Here is a 19,166-nt window from a genome sequence, read left to right on the forward strand (position 1 = left end):
ACCTGGACCTGAAATTTTTTTTCTTTCACTACCACTGGTCAGTGTGTGCATGTTTATATTTATATACACATACTTTTTACAATTTTCAATTAATCACAATGGGTCTCAAATACATGAAAAGCTCTATATACCTGTAGGCTATCTGAATTACTTGAGGCAATTTAAAACATAAATAGCAACAGTTTTTATTTTTCATTATAATGAACATTTTGTTCATACTTAGAAGCTTTACTTACATTACATTAATCCTCCTAATTTGAAAATAATTCAACTTTAGAGAGGTAAAACAAGTTTTATTATGTAAATAAATCTTCTAAGCCCTCAAATAAAAAATGTTATTGTTGTATGAAAACTTTGTCATTTCTATTATTTAAAATATGATAATATAACTAGAAGATCCATTGTTTTCTGCGTGTGTGTTTCAGTTTTTAAACTGAATTACTTATAATTAGAAGTACATGTAAGAGACAATTCATAAGCCTCAAATGAATCTCATTTACTTCCAAGTAGGTAGGTTCGCTCAACTCCAAGTTTCAGGGCTTATAACATTATAAACGAAATTTCAATACTCATGGAGAAAGAACTAAGCACAGACAACTACTGTGCAACTCTTTGTTTCACAACATGTAAATAAATTTTTATGCAACTTATTTCCAGAGTTCAAGATATGGCAAATGGCATTTGATCAAATTATTGTTTTGTTTCCCTCAATTATGAAGTATGCCCTTTTAATAAAGCATTTCACATCGGGTAGTTAAAGCACCAGAAAGTAAATAACTTGTTACCCTTTCACTTTTCACCACAAACAACTATTTAGCTGTCCTATAGAAACTACTCATTATGTGAAGAAAATTACAGAAATGCTGCATACAATCTTGTACACATGTATGTGATAAGCACACTATTTGAAGTGTTTACAATAATATATCTAAGCCATTAACACACAAGATGTGATAATTCAGCACCTTTTTTACTTCATAATCATGGTCATGGCCTCCAAGAATGAGGTCGATTTCATCAACATTTTCTGCAAGCCTACAGTCATTAGGCCACCTCATGTGGGTCAGGGCAATGATATAATCAACTTCTTCCTAAACACAAGATATATTCACTCATTAGAATTGCCAAGGTAACATTAAAATCAGCTGAAACTTTCACAGAATGTTTATTGTTTTGAACTCCAAAGAACAATCATGGCTTCATTTATTAATTGATTACTTCTTAAACTATCATACTTATCCTGTACCACAATACTATTCTGTTTTACATTAATAATGCTAGTCTCAAGTACATGTACTGACTGCTGTTTCACACTAATAATGCAAATCTTCAGTATATGTACTTATCAGTTTCAGTATTGTTACAGTTGTCTCGACTATGTGTACTAATCTGTATCCTACTGATAATACCAGCCTCCAATATGCGTACTAATCTGTTTCACACTGATAATACCAGCCTTCAATATGCATACTAACCATTCACACTGATAATACCAGCCTTCAGTATGTGTACTAATCAGTTTCACATTAAAAGTAAAAGCCTTGAATTCACTTACTATTCTGTTTTCCACTAAAATAGTACCCTTGTTCAGTGTGTTTACTAATGTGGTTCACGCCACAAATACCAATATTTAAAGCCAATTTCTCTGTTTTAACTTCAAATATGTAGTACTGAACCTACTGACCTATGAACTGCAATACTTCTGTTCACTGTAAACTCACAACATGAAGCTTGTTTATAGTAAAAGCATACATCCACAGTTTGTATAAAAAGTGAATTACACTAACTGGATTAGTTGTCTGTTTGTGTTTTTGGTACAAAAGGAAGATTACATTGTATAATCATTGCTCTGTGTAGTTTCATATACGCTGAACCACAAAACCAGGTAGAAATAACTAATTTAAACATACATTCATCATCACTTCTGGTAATACAAAGCTCAGTACTGAAGTATTGTAAAGAAAATCAAGGCCAAAAGTCTTCCTTCCTCAGAAATGTACAACACACAAATGATTTATGTTCCATTACTGTTCAATCTGTTGAGCAGTTGGTCTTTAAACACTCACTATCACTGGTGGTTGAATTATCTCTGAACAAGCAAAAGTACCAGTTCTCAGTGATGGAGAAAAGTTTATTTACCAACTTAAATTATTTCATGGATCTCAGAAACATTTACTGTGTTGCACTCTGTTTCACTCAGAGCCAAAGCTCTCGGGTACTTAATTGTGGTGTACTCTTTGTTTCACTCAGAGCCAAAGCTCTCAGGTACTTAATTGCTCACTGCAAAAAGTAATTGTTAAACCATTCAACAACAACTTAAGGTAAATGTACATTTTTATTATTTAAGTTATGTCACATTTTGAAATATGAATGATAGTGTAATTAACTCCTGATAATTTAGTGTTCTCCAGTCATTTCAAAAGTGAATGTTCAGCTTTGCCTGAGTGCACAACTTCTCAAGCTCAGAGTGGGGAGCAGCCACTGTAAACAGAAGACAGATGAATGCTCCAACAGACACCACAGTTTGCAGTATATAATGTACATAAAGTGTTAACAACAATAAAATATAATTTTAAAAGCTGCATGGATAATTACACAAAGCAGTGTCACTGTGGCACTTTTATACCTGTGCAATTTCTTTTATGTTCCAAATACAATATTTTTTTTATTCAGTATTACTGAACAAGCTGCAAGAATGAACAATACTTACTTATATCTGCATACTTTAAATCTGTGGTAATCTATAGCAGTATATATTTGTTACTGTACTGCTTAGTTACTGAAACAATGGTACAAAGTACTACTATAATATTACTAGTGTAATGACCCCTCCAAGAAAACTTTTGTCAGGTGCTATTATGATTACATATCCCTGTGAATAAACTGCAGTTAATGTATGAACAGTACAAAATTACTAACAATTATAACATTACCTATGACATTAACATGCAAGTATTAAAATTATAGCATTTTAATTATACAAGATTAATCTTTAATTTATAGTGGATACATGAAGTATATGGATTAAATTATATTCTTCCTATCAACAGGTCAAAGTGGTCTCTATTACTTTGAAGTACAGTAACACATTTTATCTTTATTCCTAATTCAGATTAAAATAAAAAATTATCAGAAACCATTTTACAATCCCTCATTTCTTTTCACTTTTAATTTCATCTATGGAATTTCAATCATTTTTATTCAAATTTGAAAGAAAATCTATATATCAATTTATTACTAATTTCATGAAACTTGGCTGCAGTAATCTCAAATGTTATTCAGTTGCTGTTTTTAAGATGAATCCTTGGCAAACGTTCCTGTCACAAACCTTATCTTTCAAGTGTCGAGCTAATTTACGGCCTTCAGTGACAAAGTCTATGTAATTAACATCATCTGGATCTATTGTAGCTAGAGTTGCCAACCACTCCTCTTCCACTAGACCAATCAGTCCAAACTAGAACAACAGACAAAGACATCTTCAAAATCTAAATCAATGAACCATGTGCCATAAATAGAATTGATATTAATTAAAAACTATATGATTTAAACATGCAAATATTACCATTCATATACATTCATGATCTGATGTTTAAACCCATAGTAAATAAAACGTTTTGTTCAAATTCCATAAACCCTTGTGAATGGTATAGAAATTTAAAATCATATACCCATTTTTAATATTTAACTGGGGCTTCCAAATTTTAAATTATATTTGGTTATTATTTTTGTTTTTAAGATGTTTTGAGATCTTTATATTTTAACTACACTTGTGAACAGATGGCAGCATGTGACCAAGTTAAATTAGGGAAGACAATGATAGAACTAGTTTTAACAAGTCTTTAAAACTTCCACCACTAAAAACACCTTGACACAACTATGAATAACATTGACAAAGGAGAAAACTAGTTAGATATTTTAATTATTAAACTCTATTCTAAATACAGAATAAAACTAATTTTTAATAATTAGTTCTTTTTAATTTAGTAGAATGTCACTAACTGTTTGGTAAGGAGAAACACTAACAAAAAAAGGTGTAAAGCTGTTATCCTTCTGGTAAATCTGGTTTGTCTACTATTTAATTTTGATACAAGTTGCATGAAGTAATAATTAAATGAATTTTATTGGCACAAATTTCAAGAAGGCTATAAGTTAATAAAATGGTCTACTTCACCATTGTAATTACACATATATGTAACCACAAAAATAAATTTTAAAAAATCAAAGTTTCTTATACTTACAGAGACATTAGTGTTTCTGAAAAGTAGTTTTGTAATCTCATCATTTCCCTTGCAAGAAAGTTTGTAAATTACAAATTATTAAATAAATTGACAAAAGGTCTGTGTGTATACAGAAGCCATTAACCTTTACATTTTGTGGTCTATAATGTAAGTATAGTTCAGTAAATAATTATAGATTTTTTATGGTAAACAATGGTTGCTTCCTTCTCTTCTGAAGTTATTTAATTAAAAATGAAAGAAAAGATACTTATTGTCAGTATAACAAAACATTTAATTTTTAAAACATCTTGAAATAAAAACAGTTACAAAAACTAAATACAGGTGGAAGAAACAAAACAATCTCCAGTCCCCTACTAAAGCTTCCAGTCAGCTAACAGTAAACTTGATTCACACCTTTTTACCTCCATGGTGAATGGTAAAGGTAGTTTGGCCATCTGCCAAGGGCTGATTTGTGTCATTATCAATCACATTACTTATCAACCATGGGAAGGTTGTTTGCTTCACAAAGTCAGAGAGATTATCCACTCCAAAATCTGTTGAAGTATTTTAAAATTCCTTGAGATATAATATCCCAAAACAAACTTTGTTGGAAGAATGAAACACAGACATACATAAAAAAAGGTGACCTCTGATATAGAAATTCATATAAGCCCTAGGATTATTTCAAACTTTAAAACTATGCTAGAAAATTTTTTCAAAGTTGTCAAAACATACACACTTAAATAGAAAAATGTTTCAAATATCAGTTTAGATTTTTATTCTTGTTACACTTAAACACTGATATATATGTATGTATGTATAGAAATGCTCTCTAGAAAGTACTATAATATTCATAACATCTAATCAATGCTAAAAAAACAAAAAAACTATTTAAAAATATAAAGTATTGTACTCAAATCATTCAGATATTATCCTTCACATTAACACTAGAACTGTGTGTAAAGTCAGAGTAAGATAAACTGTTGAAATCATGAACTGGAAAAACCTTTTTTTTTCCATAAATGCTCATATTACAAAGGTCATGTAAGTATGAAGGTCAAACAAGTTGTAAGAACAAAATAATACTTCTACACAGCTGTGTTCAAACCATCTTGTTATATCTAATTAGCAATATGACAATTTTTTTGTTCATTTAACAGGATATTTGTTTTCATTCTAGAGCTAAACATATCAAGTTACTGACAGAGAAATGTATGTTGACCCTTTTAATCTAATTAAATGTCAATTCTAGGATACACAAGTCTAGATAAGTTAACCAACCAAAGTCATGGTTTCCAAAAACAGCACAACGAACACCGAAAGCATTCAGGGAAGGTATCATTTGCTCTCCTTTTGTAAATGTGCTCACTGGAACATGGAGAAAAAATCACATATAATTTCTATTAAAGTAAAATCAAATGATGGATTTGATTTCTATTATATCTACTGATATAAAAAATGATTTACTTTATGTACTTTCTAATGATACACTCACTAACATCTACTACAAATGCTGTAGAGTCCTAACAATTAGAAGAAATCTTAAGTCATTAATAAGTTTCTTTAATATCCAGTGAAACTACACTTAATGAAAATTTCCATATTTTAATTAGTAGCAAACTGATTAAAACTAAAGCATAAATAATTATCTCATAGAAAATATAAAAACATTTAAACATTTATTTAAAAAAATGAAATTAAAAACATTACATCAGTTTCCGTTCCTTGGGGCTTCAGTTCAAAGTCAAGAAACGATTTACAGAAACCTGTGAACTCTTGGTGTCAAGAAGGCCTATTGTTTTTTTTAATAAACATACATATTGTGTCTAACCACATCACGTGTTTTTATTTTGTTTTTCTCATGTGATTTTATATTGTTCTGCAACGTTTGTCTCTGCCCTTCTATAAACTAATTTAGTTGTGAGAGCTGTACTATTTCAAATGCATTGCATTTGGTAAGAGGTTATACTGATGAGAATGTGGAGATAAACTGAAGTTACCTATGAGCCCACTGTCATCTTAATCTTGTCCTGTTTACAGCTTGCAGAATAATTAATAAGTTGAAATTTTAACTAAGATAATAATTTAAAGAAACTGACCCCTTTATAAGAGGTGGGCATTTTAACCCTATCACATTAATGTATCCACATTTATTTAATTAGGTTACATTTTTTACTGATGTGAATATATTTTGGTCCAGTGCCTCACAATAATTAATTAATTATTAAATCACAAGGTTACTTTTTTAACTAAGTACAGTTTTTGTCTGTACACCAGTTAGGTACAGTAAGGAAAACACATTATTAACACCATTAAGATATTTTTAATAATTAACATCTGCATGAATGAGAAACTTATTCATCAAAATAAATGTTTTTACATAACTTCATATGACAGACAAAAAACTGGTAAATTGTTTAAGTTTTTGTTTTTAACCTATATATCATTAGACAAATGCCAAAAATAGAACCAAACTGATGACACACACTTCTGTCCTTTCTTTTTAAACTGAAGTTACTGAAATACAGACAGCTACAGATTAAACATAACATACCTATACGAAGCACACGCAGCTCCAAGTTAAACGTAACATACCTATACGAAGCACACGCAGCTCCATGTTAAACGTAACATACCTATACACAAGCAGGTCCAGAGCTCCATGTTAAACGTAACATACCTATTAATGGCACACCTATACAAAGCTCCATGTTAAACGTAACATACCTATACAAAACACACGCAGCTCCATGTTAAACGTAACATACCTATACAAAACACACGCAGCTCCATGTTAAACGTAACATACCTATCCAGATTAAATGTAACATTCCTACACGCAGATTAAATGTAACTCCATGATAAAGCGTGGTCATACTTATATACGAAACACACGCAGCTCCATGATAAAACGTAACATACCTATATGAAACACACGCAGCTCCATGATAAACGTAACATACCTATACGAAACACACACTGGTGGAAAACCAGTTGCTTCAGTGATATCTTTGCCACTTTACATCTAGTACCTTATCCACATATATCTGATGTGTAATTCATTACCAGTCTTCAAAACCTATAAAATACCTTATCCACATATATCTGATGTGTAATTCATTACCAGTCTTCAAAATCTATAAAATACCTTAGCCTCGTATATCTGATGTGTAATTCATTACCAGTCTTCAAAATCTATAAAATTCCTTATCCACATATATCTGATGTGTAATTCATTACCAGTCTTCAAAATCTATAAAATTCCTTATCCACATATATCTGATGTGTAATTCATTACCAGTCTTCAAAACCTATAAAATACCTTATCCACATATATCTGATGTGTAATTCATTACCAGTCTTCAAAATCTATAAAATTCCTTATCCACATATATCTGATGTGTAATTCATTACCAGTCTTCAAAACCTATAAAATACCTTATCCACATATATCTGATGTGTAATTCATTAACAGTCTTCAAAACCTATAAAATACCTTATCCACATATATCTGATGTGTAATTCATTACCAGTCTTCAAAACCTATAAAATACCTTATCCACATATATCTGATGTGTAATTCATTACCAGTCTTCAAAACCTATAAAATACCTTAACCTCATATATCTGATGTGTAATGTATTACCAGTCTTCAAAACCTATAAAATACCTTATCCACATATATCTGATGTGTAATTCATTACCAGTCTTCAAAACCTATAAAATACCTTAGCCTCATATATCTGATATGTAATTTATTACCAGTCTTCAAAACCTATAAAGTACCTTATCCACATATATCTGATGTGTAATGTATTACCAGGCTGTACACATAATCTCCCTAAACTCAAACAGGTGTAGAATTATTAAATTATACTTAATATCAGAATAAATGTATCCACAATAAAGTAACATCTATTATACACAGATATTGTAGCTTACTTCCTAGGCACTTTATAACAAGCACCAAGTAAATTACACCCTTTTTAAGTGTTTTTATTGGTAATAATATTCTTTAAACTTTTGTTGTAAATTATCAAATTATTTGATTACTTTTTGTTTATCAGTCACAGTTTTTATACATCTCGTGCATAAGGAACCCTTTTCGAATTCACTTAATAACCTAGTCAGTCAAGCATTCTATTTCACTGACACAAAAACTAGCCATTTACAGTTGATAAGTATAGTAATTGGCTCAGATTGTTTTGCTACCTATCAATTCATGCACCTAAACTTCCTTTCCCTACTTATTCCCCCATTCAAGGACAACTTTTTGTAATGTTACTAAGGGCTCTTGATGAGTCACATAAAAGTAAAACCACTAGACAACAAGTTGGCAATATAACATATGACATAAAACCCGCACACTTGGCTTACTGCCAAGTTCTTCTGTTATATCCATTCTTCAATGATTTTAAACCTAGAAAACTATTTCACTACTTTCATTGACCCAAAACTTTCTCTATAAGAGCTAGTGAAAAATAAATTCCTGAAGTGTTTGATTTTAAAATTCTGTGAATAAATAATTAAAAAACGAGATAATTGGAAAACTTTTTCATTTGTTAAAAATTAGATATTATCCAAACAGACAAGATGTTTTATCTCAACATTAAGCCAAAATAACTTTTACACTCCAGTAGCTACACTGCTATTAAAATACCAAAGTGACTTGTTGCTATTATCTCTAAATACATTTGTATCAGTTCCAACTTATTTCTTGTGTAGCTGTCATCTTTCACCCCATGCATTCATTTCCAGCCTTTTCCATATTACACCGCTACTCTACAATTATATAAAACTTCTACTTTGCTAAATAAAATGAAACTCTTTAGAGTACAGCATTGTATGTAATAATTATGTAACTGTTTTTTTATCAAAGTAAAGTACAAAAGCTATTAATTTAAAGTGATCACTTGTAGATATAATAAAATTTAATGTAGTCAAGCATTAGTTATTTACAGTAGAAACTAGACTATGAAGTATGTATACCTGCATATTACAAACATTTTTAAACACAACTTCTATATGAATCACATATGGTAGCATTTTGTTTTGTTTTCTGTTTAACATGCATTTAGGGAAAGCAACTTCTATTGCATGTATGGCATTGTGGACTGTAATGTTCTACCCTCACAAAAAACCTACTAAATGTCTTATTTTTCAGTTGTACATATGGGAATTGGGGAGAGGGGCTTTAGTTACATATTTTTTTATGGGAAAAGCATATTTATATTAATTTTTGAACACTTTCAAGAAATCTTATTATAAACAGATTTTTTTTTTTTCTCTTAAGTTCATTTCCCTCTTAAACTTGAGCAATTTTAAAACTAGTACATTTGACCAATAATACAATATTATTTACAATGCATATCAAAATAATATTTTTGACAAATCTGGTTTAAGTTATCAGTTTAAATGTTATTTTCTAAGCTCGTTCTACATAATATGTAGGTGAAATTTTGTGTTAAATTATTGTTCTCCACAATTATTAAATCAAGTTCCATGTCAACTTTTTTATTCCACACAATTACCAAATCAAGTTCCGTGTCAACTTTTTTATTCCACACAATTACCAAGTCAAATTTCATGTCAACTTTTTTATTCCACACAATTACTAAATCAAATTTCATGTCAACTTTTTTATTCCACACAATTACCAAATCAAATTTCATGTCACTATTTTGTTCCAAAAGTTTGTTTATTTTGTTTTCAACAACACTTTATTGCACACAGTTTTCTAGCTTAAGATCATTCAGATGTAAACTTGAAAGTCATGGTAATCTTGAAATCTGATTTCCAAGTTATCAAAATTTAAAACTTTATGAAACATTTTCTATCAATACTCATGTTGGAGTGTGCTAAACATGAAAAGGTCTAGAGCAAGATGCCAAGGCAAGGGTCAAAACAATAACTTCTGTGAAAAAGATGGTTTCCTGTAAATGCCTTATGTAGTCATAATTCCTAAACTTGCATACTGTAATGGCAAATATATATGGAACAGCCAATGTGCCTTCATCATAAAAGAATAGCAACACTTAATATATATCCGTATTATTTGTTATTTTTAAATACTAGGTTAAAAACAAGGAAGAGGTTTTGAATGGCAATATGTATTAGAAGGATGTATATACATGTATTTGAATATCTACTCATCCATTGAATATAATGGAATACAAAGAGCTCAGACTGAAAGCTGTATAGAGCTAACTACTAGGGTATTCTTATCAATCAATACAGTACTTTAATTACATAAGGAAATACACTCCAAAATGTTAGTCAGTGCCTTGATGAGCTCACTAAATAGCTAACATCCTGATTAATAAAGTGACCCAGGATTTCCTCTTTTGGCATCAATTGTCCTTCAATAACATCAGTTTTTCATTTATTCAGTGCTAAAAGTTTCAAAATACATTCCTGTTCTCAATTACTTTAACAAAGAAATGAACATTAGGTGTTTCAGTTGTATCACAATGAATAGAAACATTTCCATCCGTGGAAATGGACTATTGTTACCATATAATGAAAAAATAATTACCTTTCAATAAACTTTTAGTTTCTTCAATGAAAACATGAATAGTTACCACTGTCATTTCATCATACACATTCTGTGCATTCTTTAAGCACTTTTGGTTTAAGGTTTTAAACAAGATTGTTGTAAGGACACAAGAAACTACAAATTTATAATCAACTAATGCAAATATCACTACCAAGTTCAAGCCCTATTTCCCATATCGTAATAAGCTTTGCCAAAAGTTTATATACACTATTCCCTCTCTCTTCACACTACTTACTTATAGATGGTGCAAAAATATCACCACTGAAAAGCACTATGGGATCCAAATCATTGAAGCTCTTGAGGGCTTGACAAAACCTGGCTGCTCCAGCTACTGGCTCTTGGGGTTGGGGCTCCACATTATAACAGTCATTGAAATGGAGGATAGTAACAATCACTTCTTCTGCTGGCATGATCGTCTAAAGATTGTCTTAGTTGGATATACACTTAACCACAGGAAATGTGATAACAATAAACTGTTGGCTAGAATAAAGAAAATTATAATGAAAACTAATACATAACCTCATAAACTCGACCTAAGAACACTAATTTGTAGGTAGATTCTAGTGCCTCAGGTTTTACAGGTGCATTAGGAGATAATGTACAGGATGCAACAACAATCATGCCTTACAGGGACTTTGAATAATAACAAAAGAAATTAATTACTTTGTAGTTTATTACAGTAGATGTTTGCATTACTGGCCATTAAGTTTAAAGCACTTATTGATCTGAATTTACCACCCAGAAAGTGGAAGATTTACTTTACTAACAAAGAATAAATTAATTTTTCTTTTTTATTCAAAATCCCTAAAGGGGAAGATTTTTGCCTCATGCTGTATAATTGGAGAGCCATTGCAGTTACATTAACTTTATGGTTTTTATTGTCTAAAATTGTACAGTAAAGAACATTTCTTTGAAATAAACAAGTTTGGTAAAAGTGCATCATCGTTCTTTTATCTGATCAAAATGTTTGATCTGGTCATGCTTAAACATATACCAGTTAAGATCAACATGACTATGTCTTGTTCAAAAAGGATAGGTAAGTTGACTGTCATTTTAATTGTGTCTTACAAAGAAATGCACTAATTATTTTGCCTTGTTTCTAATGAAAATGGCTAAAATGCATGGATATCTTATATGCAATGTCATGCCCATAAATAATATACATGATCTTTCACCTTAACAACAAAAGCTTAAAACAAATAAATTATGTGCAATATTTACCCATAAGAGGGTTTAAAGTTATAAACGTGTGTGCACTGTTAAAATCTTCATGCACAATTCAGATATTCTGATGTACCTTTTCTGTCTGAAGAACTCTGTTTTTTTAGTTCTCCCACAAATCAGATAATCATAATTGCCAAGCAAAGATATTGAAGTGACATTAGTCTATGTACGTAATTAGAGAGATTGTCTCCCAAGTTATTGTTGTTTATTTGGAGTGAAAACATGAAATGTTTGAATTTGATTATATGCGAGATTCTACGTATTCAAATTCTACCTAATAAATAAACAAACTTAGGGCTAGAATACAGCCTAAAACCTTTAAACCAATATATTAAGTATAAATGTCAGTGATAAATTTATCAAAAGTTTATACACATATGAAATAAATTCACAAAAGTATGCACACCGTTCCATGTGCAAGCAACCTCAAATATTACACATGTATGTAAGGTATGTTAAATGTTATCTTAAACACTTAACCATCCTTAGTTTGTGTTAGTTAGGTTACGTGTTCAACTGCACATTGTTTGCTAATATGAGTCAGTTTCTCTTATCTAAACATTTCCTCAACTGTTTCATGTTGGTGATATATACATTAATTCCTTCCAACTGTATCTAGAATTCAACTGTCTTTACTTAAAACATGAATTTTAGGACAGAAATAATGTTTTTAATTGAATAAAATGTATATAATTTCATCACTCACACCAATAAAGACATGCCTGTTTACACTACCTGCTAATTTTAGCATTGTTTTAAATGTAAGTACATTTGTGGAAGTTATGAAACTTCAAAACACGTTTAATGTATCACTACACGTAGCAAGCTTCCAACTGAACAAGTTTAACTGCCTAATTTTCAAGGTTATTACTTGAATCCTGTAATTATTATGAAAATTAAATAGTTTACAATACATCTGTTCACACCCTCCCTGGGATACTCCTATCAAAATAAGTGTAACAAAAAGTTATCTTAGCTCATTGTAAACCTGGTTTCTAAGTAAAACAATAACAAGAAACCTACTTATGTGGATACAAGGATGAGACTGACACATTTTTAATCAGTACATAATGTCTAAAACTTTGCAATAGAGAGAAAAAAAGTTTCATTTATTGGTAGTTTTTTTATTGTTATAAAGTTACTGACTGAAGAAAATATACAGACTTTACGATGATAATCTGAGCTGGTTTTCAAACTGTCAAACATAACGGTGTACAAACTTTACCACAGTAACAAACAAACTCAGCAGTATGGCTTGAAAAATAAACTAGTTCAATGTTAATCTTATCAACATGACACTTAACTCTAGGTTATGATACATACATGTTAATTTTATAGTTAACATACAAAAAAACATGATTTCCAACTAATAATTTTAAACACAAACTTACATGCAAGTGAACTGATCTGTTTCTTGTGAAGTACACAGACACACAAAGAACACACACACACTGAAATAAACCTAGGCTGTTTAAGTATCCCATTCAACAGTTCCAACATCCTGTGGGGAGGGGCGTGCCACTCCAACCCACCTAGTGAGTCACTGTAACTGGTCAATCTAACATTAATGAGGGAGTGCTTAATGCTATTGTTCTCTCAACCATGTTAAATGGTTTTTGGTGCACAACATTTTAAACATTAACCCTAAGCAAAGACAGTAATATACATTACGTATTACCCTTGTACATTACACAGATATATCTGAAAAGGAGGATTTACCTGATATATAATTAATATTTTCACATATTCAAGGTTAATAACAGATGTTTTGTATTTATAATAAATAAATAAAAAATAACAAAAATAACATACAAAGACCAATATCAGAATTTCATCTAAGGAAAGAGTTGGTTTATTATATTAAACTCAGTTCTAGCTTGTAATAAAAGTCAACTCACCAACTTATCTTCTCTTCCTTTTTTACTATTCTTATAGTCTCTTTCTATTTAATAGACAAAATGTTCAAATAATTTCTGAGCTGAAGAGAATAATATAGAAAAGTTTTGTTGTTGTTTTCCCCATCAATTTGATATTCTATATTGTTGTACAAAGTTCTCAGTATATGATATAATCCTGTTAAGTATTACTGTATTTCAATTAATTCATTAATTGTAAAACAATAAATGTTTAGAATATATATTCAAATTTCATTTCAGTCATTACAATACAAAATTAAAATTCATGAATTGAATTCAAAGTTCAAGAATACTTTTTAATTACAAGTGAATTTAAAATATTTTAATAAGTTTTCTTAATAAAACAATTCAAAACAAGAAGAGTTAAATATTTTTAATAGTAACTCTTACAGATGTGTGCAAAATGTCTCCAACATTAAACGTCATTGTTCTTTGAAAAGCAAATACAAGATTCAACAACTTTAAGTGGTGTTCAAAGAAGTTTAACAAACTGTCTAGTGAACATAACCATTAAAAGTTTTTTGCTACAAAACAAATAATTCCAAAGACTGAATAACTTATGAAAATCTTTATCTATAATAGTGCTCTACCAAAGATGCAATAAGATTTATTTAGTTTGATAGCTCACAAGTACAGTGTGAAACAGTAGCTTCATTCTCTTATTACTCAAGTTTGTTCTACAAGCTATTTTTAAAATAGCAATAAAATCTAACATTTAAACCATTTCAACATACACAAATCCTGTCCCAGAAGTAAAACTTGTTGCTATAATTACTTAATACACAATTCATGTGTAACAACAAGTTATTACTCAAAAAAGTAGATTCCACATCAAATAATTAATAGTCCCAAAATAATTGGTGTATTTTTAATAAAATAAAACATGCCATGATGTGTGGCATATACATATACTATTGCAGCTGAAACATCAGAAATGTTGAACTGTTTAAAAAGGGAAAACATTGTATCCCATACCAACTGAACTTTATAAGAGTTCAAAGTTTAATGTACTTCTTTGGTATATTCATTTTTTACTTTTATCTGGATTATTTTCCTGTACTGGTTCAAATACAAAAGGTAACCTTTAAAAACCCTGTATATCTACACAGGTATTTCAAGAAAAATCATTCATTGCCATGTGTCAACCAGCACGTACACCTGTGAAAATAGCACATTAGAAAAAAACAAAACATGTGAAGCAAGATAATGCATTATGTAGACAATCTGATATTACCTTTGTAGCAAACATGTTGACTTCCTTACCGAGAAAAGTAAAAGAAAAAAAGTCTGAGTCACAAACAGGTTTCAGAAACCTTTTTCTTTTTTATAACTTAACTTTCTTCTATGTGTAAAGTATTACTGTGGTGTATTCACATTTTTCAGATTATAATGTCTCTTAAAATGAAAAAACAAACTTTTTTTAACTCCACTAGGACAGATTCTAACAGTTACATAAAAAGAGTCATGTACCATTACTATACATGTCTTGTGATGTCTTTATCTTATTCATTGGTCTGAAGCAAAAACGAAAGATTGCAGTGTTCCGATTTAAAATGGCACTGAAATAAGTCCTTTTACATTTTATGCTCAACAGCGTTAACGATAAAAATTCTAATTTCATGTACAAGGTGAGCCAAAAACATTACAGCTGTTCTTTACCCTTATGGAATTATTATTTTGGTACTTACAAGTGCCACACATCTGGAATATATAGGCTTTTCATTACGGTAACTGTTATATGCCAAGTACATATGTCTGTGAACCTCGTCATGGTCCCTGGCAAGATCTCATTTAACACTTCATTTTGGCTCATCAAATAGAATTTATAATATGCTCTTGATTTACATACAAGTTCTTATTTTAATTCTAGAATTTCTCTCTGAAGTATCCAACATTTTGTATTTTATTTTCTATTATTATACTTCTGCTATAGAAATTGTTTTGGTTTATTTGCATAAATGCATAGTTTGGACTATGTTAAATCTCCTAAGCCTGCCAAACAACATATCTTACTGGGATTATGGCTGAATAAGTTCTTAACAGCAAGGATACTGAACTGATGCATCCTAATCTCTCTAAGCAGAAATGCATGAAAAGTATATTTAATCACCTATACTGATTTCCAGTGTTGCTTTAAGTGCATAACAGTTGTCAATATTAATTTCCAATATATTTTGTATAGATCATGTTCAAATAATGTTTCACCAATATTTGTAGTCTCTAGTATATAAAATTATTCTGTTATTATACATGATATGGTCACACTTATGAAGCTTATCATGTGGACCATTACTTTATGATTCTCGTCAGAAGAGTCATCTCATTAAATACTTTAGTCCCTGACAGATGTTGTATAAATATATGCAAGTATGAAATTGCTTTGATCCACTTCAAAGGAACCATTATACAACAAGTTACGAGTTCATATATATACAACTGTAGTATATTTATTTTTATACTTAAATGAATCAAACTAAGCCTAAAAGATGTCAGTAGCCTTTATCTGTCATTAACCAAGTACTACAATTTTACCCCATGGATTAAATGCAAAAATAAAATACTACCAACCGATAACTGAAGTTGTCCGAACTGAATGAAATTAATACAATTTTTATAACCAGCAGATAGGATTAATTAATATAGCCACTACATTGTGTGTCATTAAAATAAACAAAATTCAATTTAGTTTTTCATCACTTTTCGATGTCTGTATGAAATTTTCTTCAATGATACTTAAGCTAACTAACTTCATTATCACCATATTGTCTAAAATAAAAAAAACTTTTCAAAGACAGGGTCATGCCTTAATCTCTATGGCACTGTGTTTTCATTCCTGCTTTATTAACAGCAGGAACTTAATTTAAACTTGAAGTATACAATATTCTAACAGCATCGTGATGTTTTAACTTTATTTGGTGTTCCCCTTTAAGTGGGCCCGGCATGGCCTAGCACGTTAAGGCGTCCACTTCGTAATCTGAGGGTCGCGGGTTCGATCCCGAGTCGCGCCCTTTCAGCCATGAGGGCGTTATAATGTGACGGTCAATCCCACTATTCGTTGGTAAAAGAGTAGCCCAAGAGTTGGTGTTGGGTGGTGATGACTAGCTGCCTTCCCTCTAGTCTTACACTACTAGATTAGGGACGGCTAGCACAGATAGCCCTAGAGTAGCTTTGTGCGAAATTCCAAAACAAACAAACAATCCCCTTTAAGTACCACTATTTATATTGACCCATGGATGGGTAAGGGGTGAAAGCTCACATGTTGATACCTTTTCCATGGTGCCATACAATAAGGTATTGTATTTGATATCAATTATCATTTTATTCTACATCTCTGATTCAGCTGCAGTTTATGGTATAGAATAGTTCACACCACATACAATATGTAAATATACTAAAAAAAATGTAGATATACATTCCAGAGGTTGTAGAAGTTAGGCACATACAATACATATACAATGAACGAAAAGTTTTATTCCTCACAAAATAATATCTCTGACTTAACAGTTTGAGTCAGAGTAACATCACTGGCTGACAGATGTATCTTGAGGTTAATAGTTTTGTGACACACCTGGCATTTGTGTATGATAGATTTATACATTTTACTAAAAGCTTGACACATTTTATTTACATAAAAATAGTTAATTTGAAATTATACTTAACACTCCTTTTCCAATCAACCAATCCCATGTACACTTAAAGTGGTTGTATTTCATTATGTGTATAACCAAACAAAGAGATATTTCTTAAAAGATTCAAAGAAACAAATTTACTCAATGTTTTTAACACTGAAAAAATGGATTCGATTCTCACTGTTCTTTCTTCAGGAATTCTTACTCTGAAGTTATAACCAGGAAAGTGCTTCTTTTTAATTTCTGTGAAAACATATTACTTCAGAATCCTGCTGATGGTTGTCAACAAACTAAACCACATGTGTACATGTGGAAGTTAGAATATTATATCTAATAGGTTTTAAGTTCCTTACCTTAGAAACATTTTAATTTTAGGTTTAAAGCTACTTATTGTAAATAGGAGTTCCATATAAACCACACTTAATAATTATGAATAGAGTTCCATATAAACCACACTTAATAATTATGAATAGGAGTCACATATAAACCACACTTAATAATTATGAATAGGAGTCACATATAAACCACACTTAATAATTATGAATAGGAGTTACATATAAACCACACTTAATAATTATGAATAGGAGTTACATATAAACCACACTTAATAATTATGAATAGGAGTTACATATAAACCACACTTAATAATTATGAACAGGAGTTACATATAAACCACACTTAATAATTATGAATAGGAGTCACATATAAACCACACTTAATAATTATGAATAGGAGTCACATATAAACCACACTTAATAATTATGAATAGAGTTACATATAAACCACATTTAATAATTATAAACAGCATACTTCCTCCTTTACTTGCTTTTTTGTGGGTTTTCTGTTGCATCCACCACAGTAACAGGCTACATTTTTAACAGCTGTACTTAACTGTATTTCACTTAACTGCTCTGTTAAGTTGAAGGAATTATACTTGAATACACACATTTTGTTTTGGGATTCAGGGTAAAAAAAAAAAAAAAAGCACAAACATGGAAATCTCTCTGTCAGTTTTTTTAACATGGAAAGAAAACTATTTACAAATAAACATGGTATTTTCTACAAAATAAACTATGCTAAAATCTTACTAGAAATGTAAGTAGATGAAAGACATCCCAACAAGTTTTATTTTCTTTATATTTGACCTTGTTGATCGAGATAAACAAGGGCGATCAACTTACTAACATTTTTTTCTTGCACCATGACCTCAAATGTGGTCATAATAAAAAGATCATTTTACAAAGTTTTTTTTTTTTTTTTTACTTAAAATGCCATGTGTGATGTCTGTAGCTTCATATTTCAGCACTTCACATAACAATGGTAAGAACCATAAGAGAAACTGTTTATATGATATTTTAGTTTGACTGATCCATATTGTTTATTATTCCTTTGATACTGGAAAGTTCATTTGGCTGGGCTAAACCTATGAAACTTGTGGTCTATTACACTCCATTTTAAAACTTGAGTTCAGGTTTAGGTTTTACTTCATAACCTCTCATGTTTTGTTGTTTTTTTACATGCTATATGTTAGCTTTGATTTGCATGAAATACATCTATATATCTCTATCTTTTAACACTTTTCTGTATTACATTTGCCATTTTCTAAGAAGCATCGCTGTTGGAT

The 19,166-nt window shown here is 30.3% G+C and overlaps 1 protein-coding gene across 9 annotated transcripts in view; it reads right to left on the reverse strand.

Annotated features, from left to right (window-relative positions):
* LOC143239564 (trifunctional nucleotide phosphoesterase protein YfkN-like) overlaps positions 1–19,166 on the reverse strand; it is a 57,976-nt gene that overhangs the window by 36,945 nt on the left and 1,865 nt on the right. For 3 of the 9 annotated variants that reach the window (XM_076480753.1, XM_076480754.1, XM_076480758.1), the window contains 6 exons: positions 13,896–13,939; positions 11,009–11,253; positions 5,499–5,585; positions 4,632–4,771; positions 3,329–3,454; positions 966–1,091 (listed from right to left, as the gene is read on the reverse strand). In XM_076480753.1, coding sequence (XP_076336868.1) covers positions 966–1,091; positions 3,329–3,454; positions 4,632–4,771; positions 5,499–5,585; positions 11,009–11,183 — 654 coding nt within the window. In that variant the 5' untranslated portion in view covers positions 11,184–11,253; positions 13,896–13,939. Of the gene's footprint in view, positions 1–965; positions 1,092–3,328; positions 3,455–4,631; positions 4,772–5,498; positions 5,586–11,008; positions 11,254–13,388; positions 13,516–13,895; positions 13,940–18,352; positions 18,480–19,166 lie in introns of those variants that run through there. The other 6 variants (XM_076480751.1, XM_076480752.1, XM_076480757.1 and 3 more) reach the window with 3 other exon arrangements.

This window comes from Tachypleus tridentatus, chromosome 13, assembly GCF_004210375.1.
Source record: "Tachypleus tridentatus isolate NWPU-2018 chromosome 13, ASM421037v1, whole genome shotgun sequence".
NCBI lineage: Eukaryota > Metazoa > Arthropoda > Merostomata > Xiphosura > Limulidae > Tachypleus > Tachypleus tridentatus.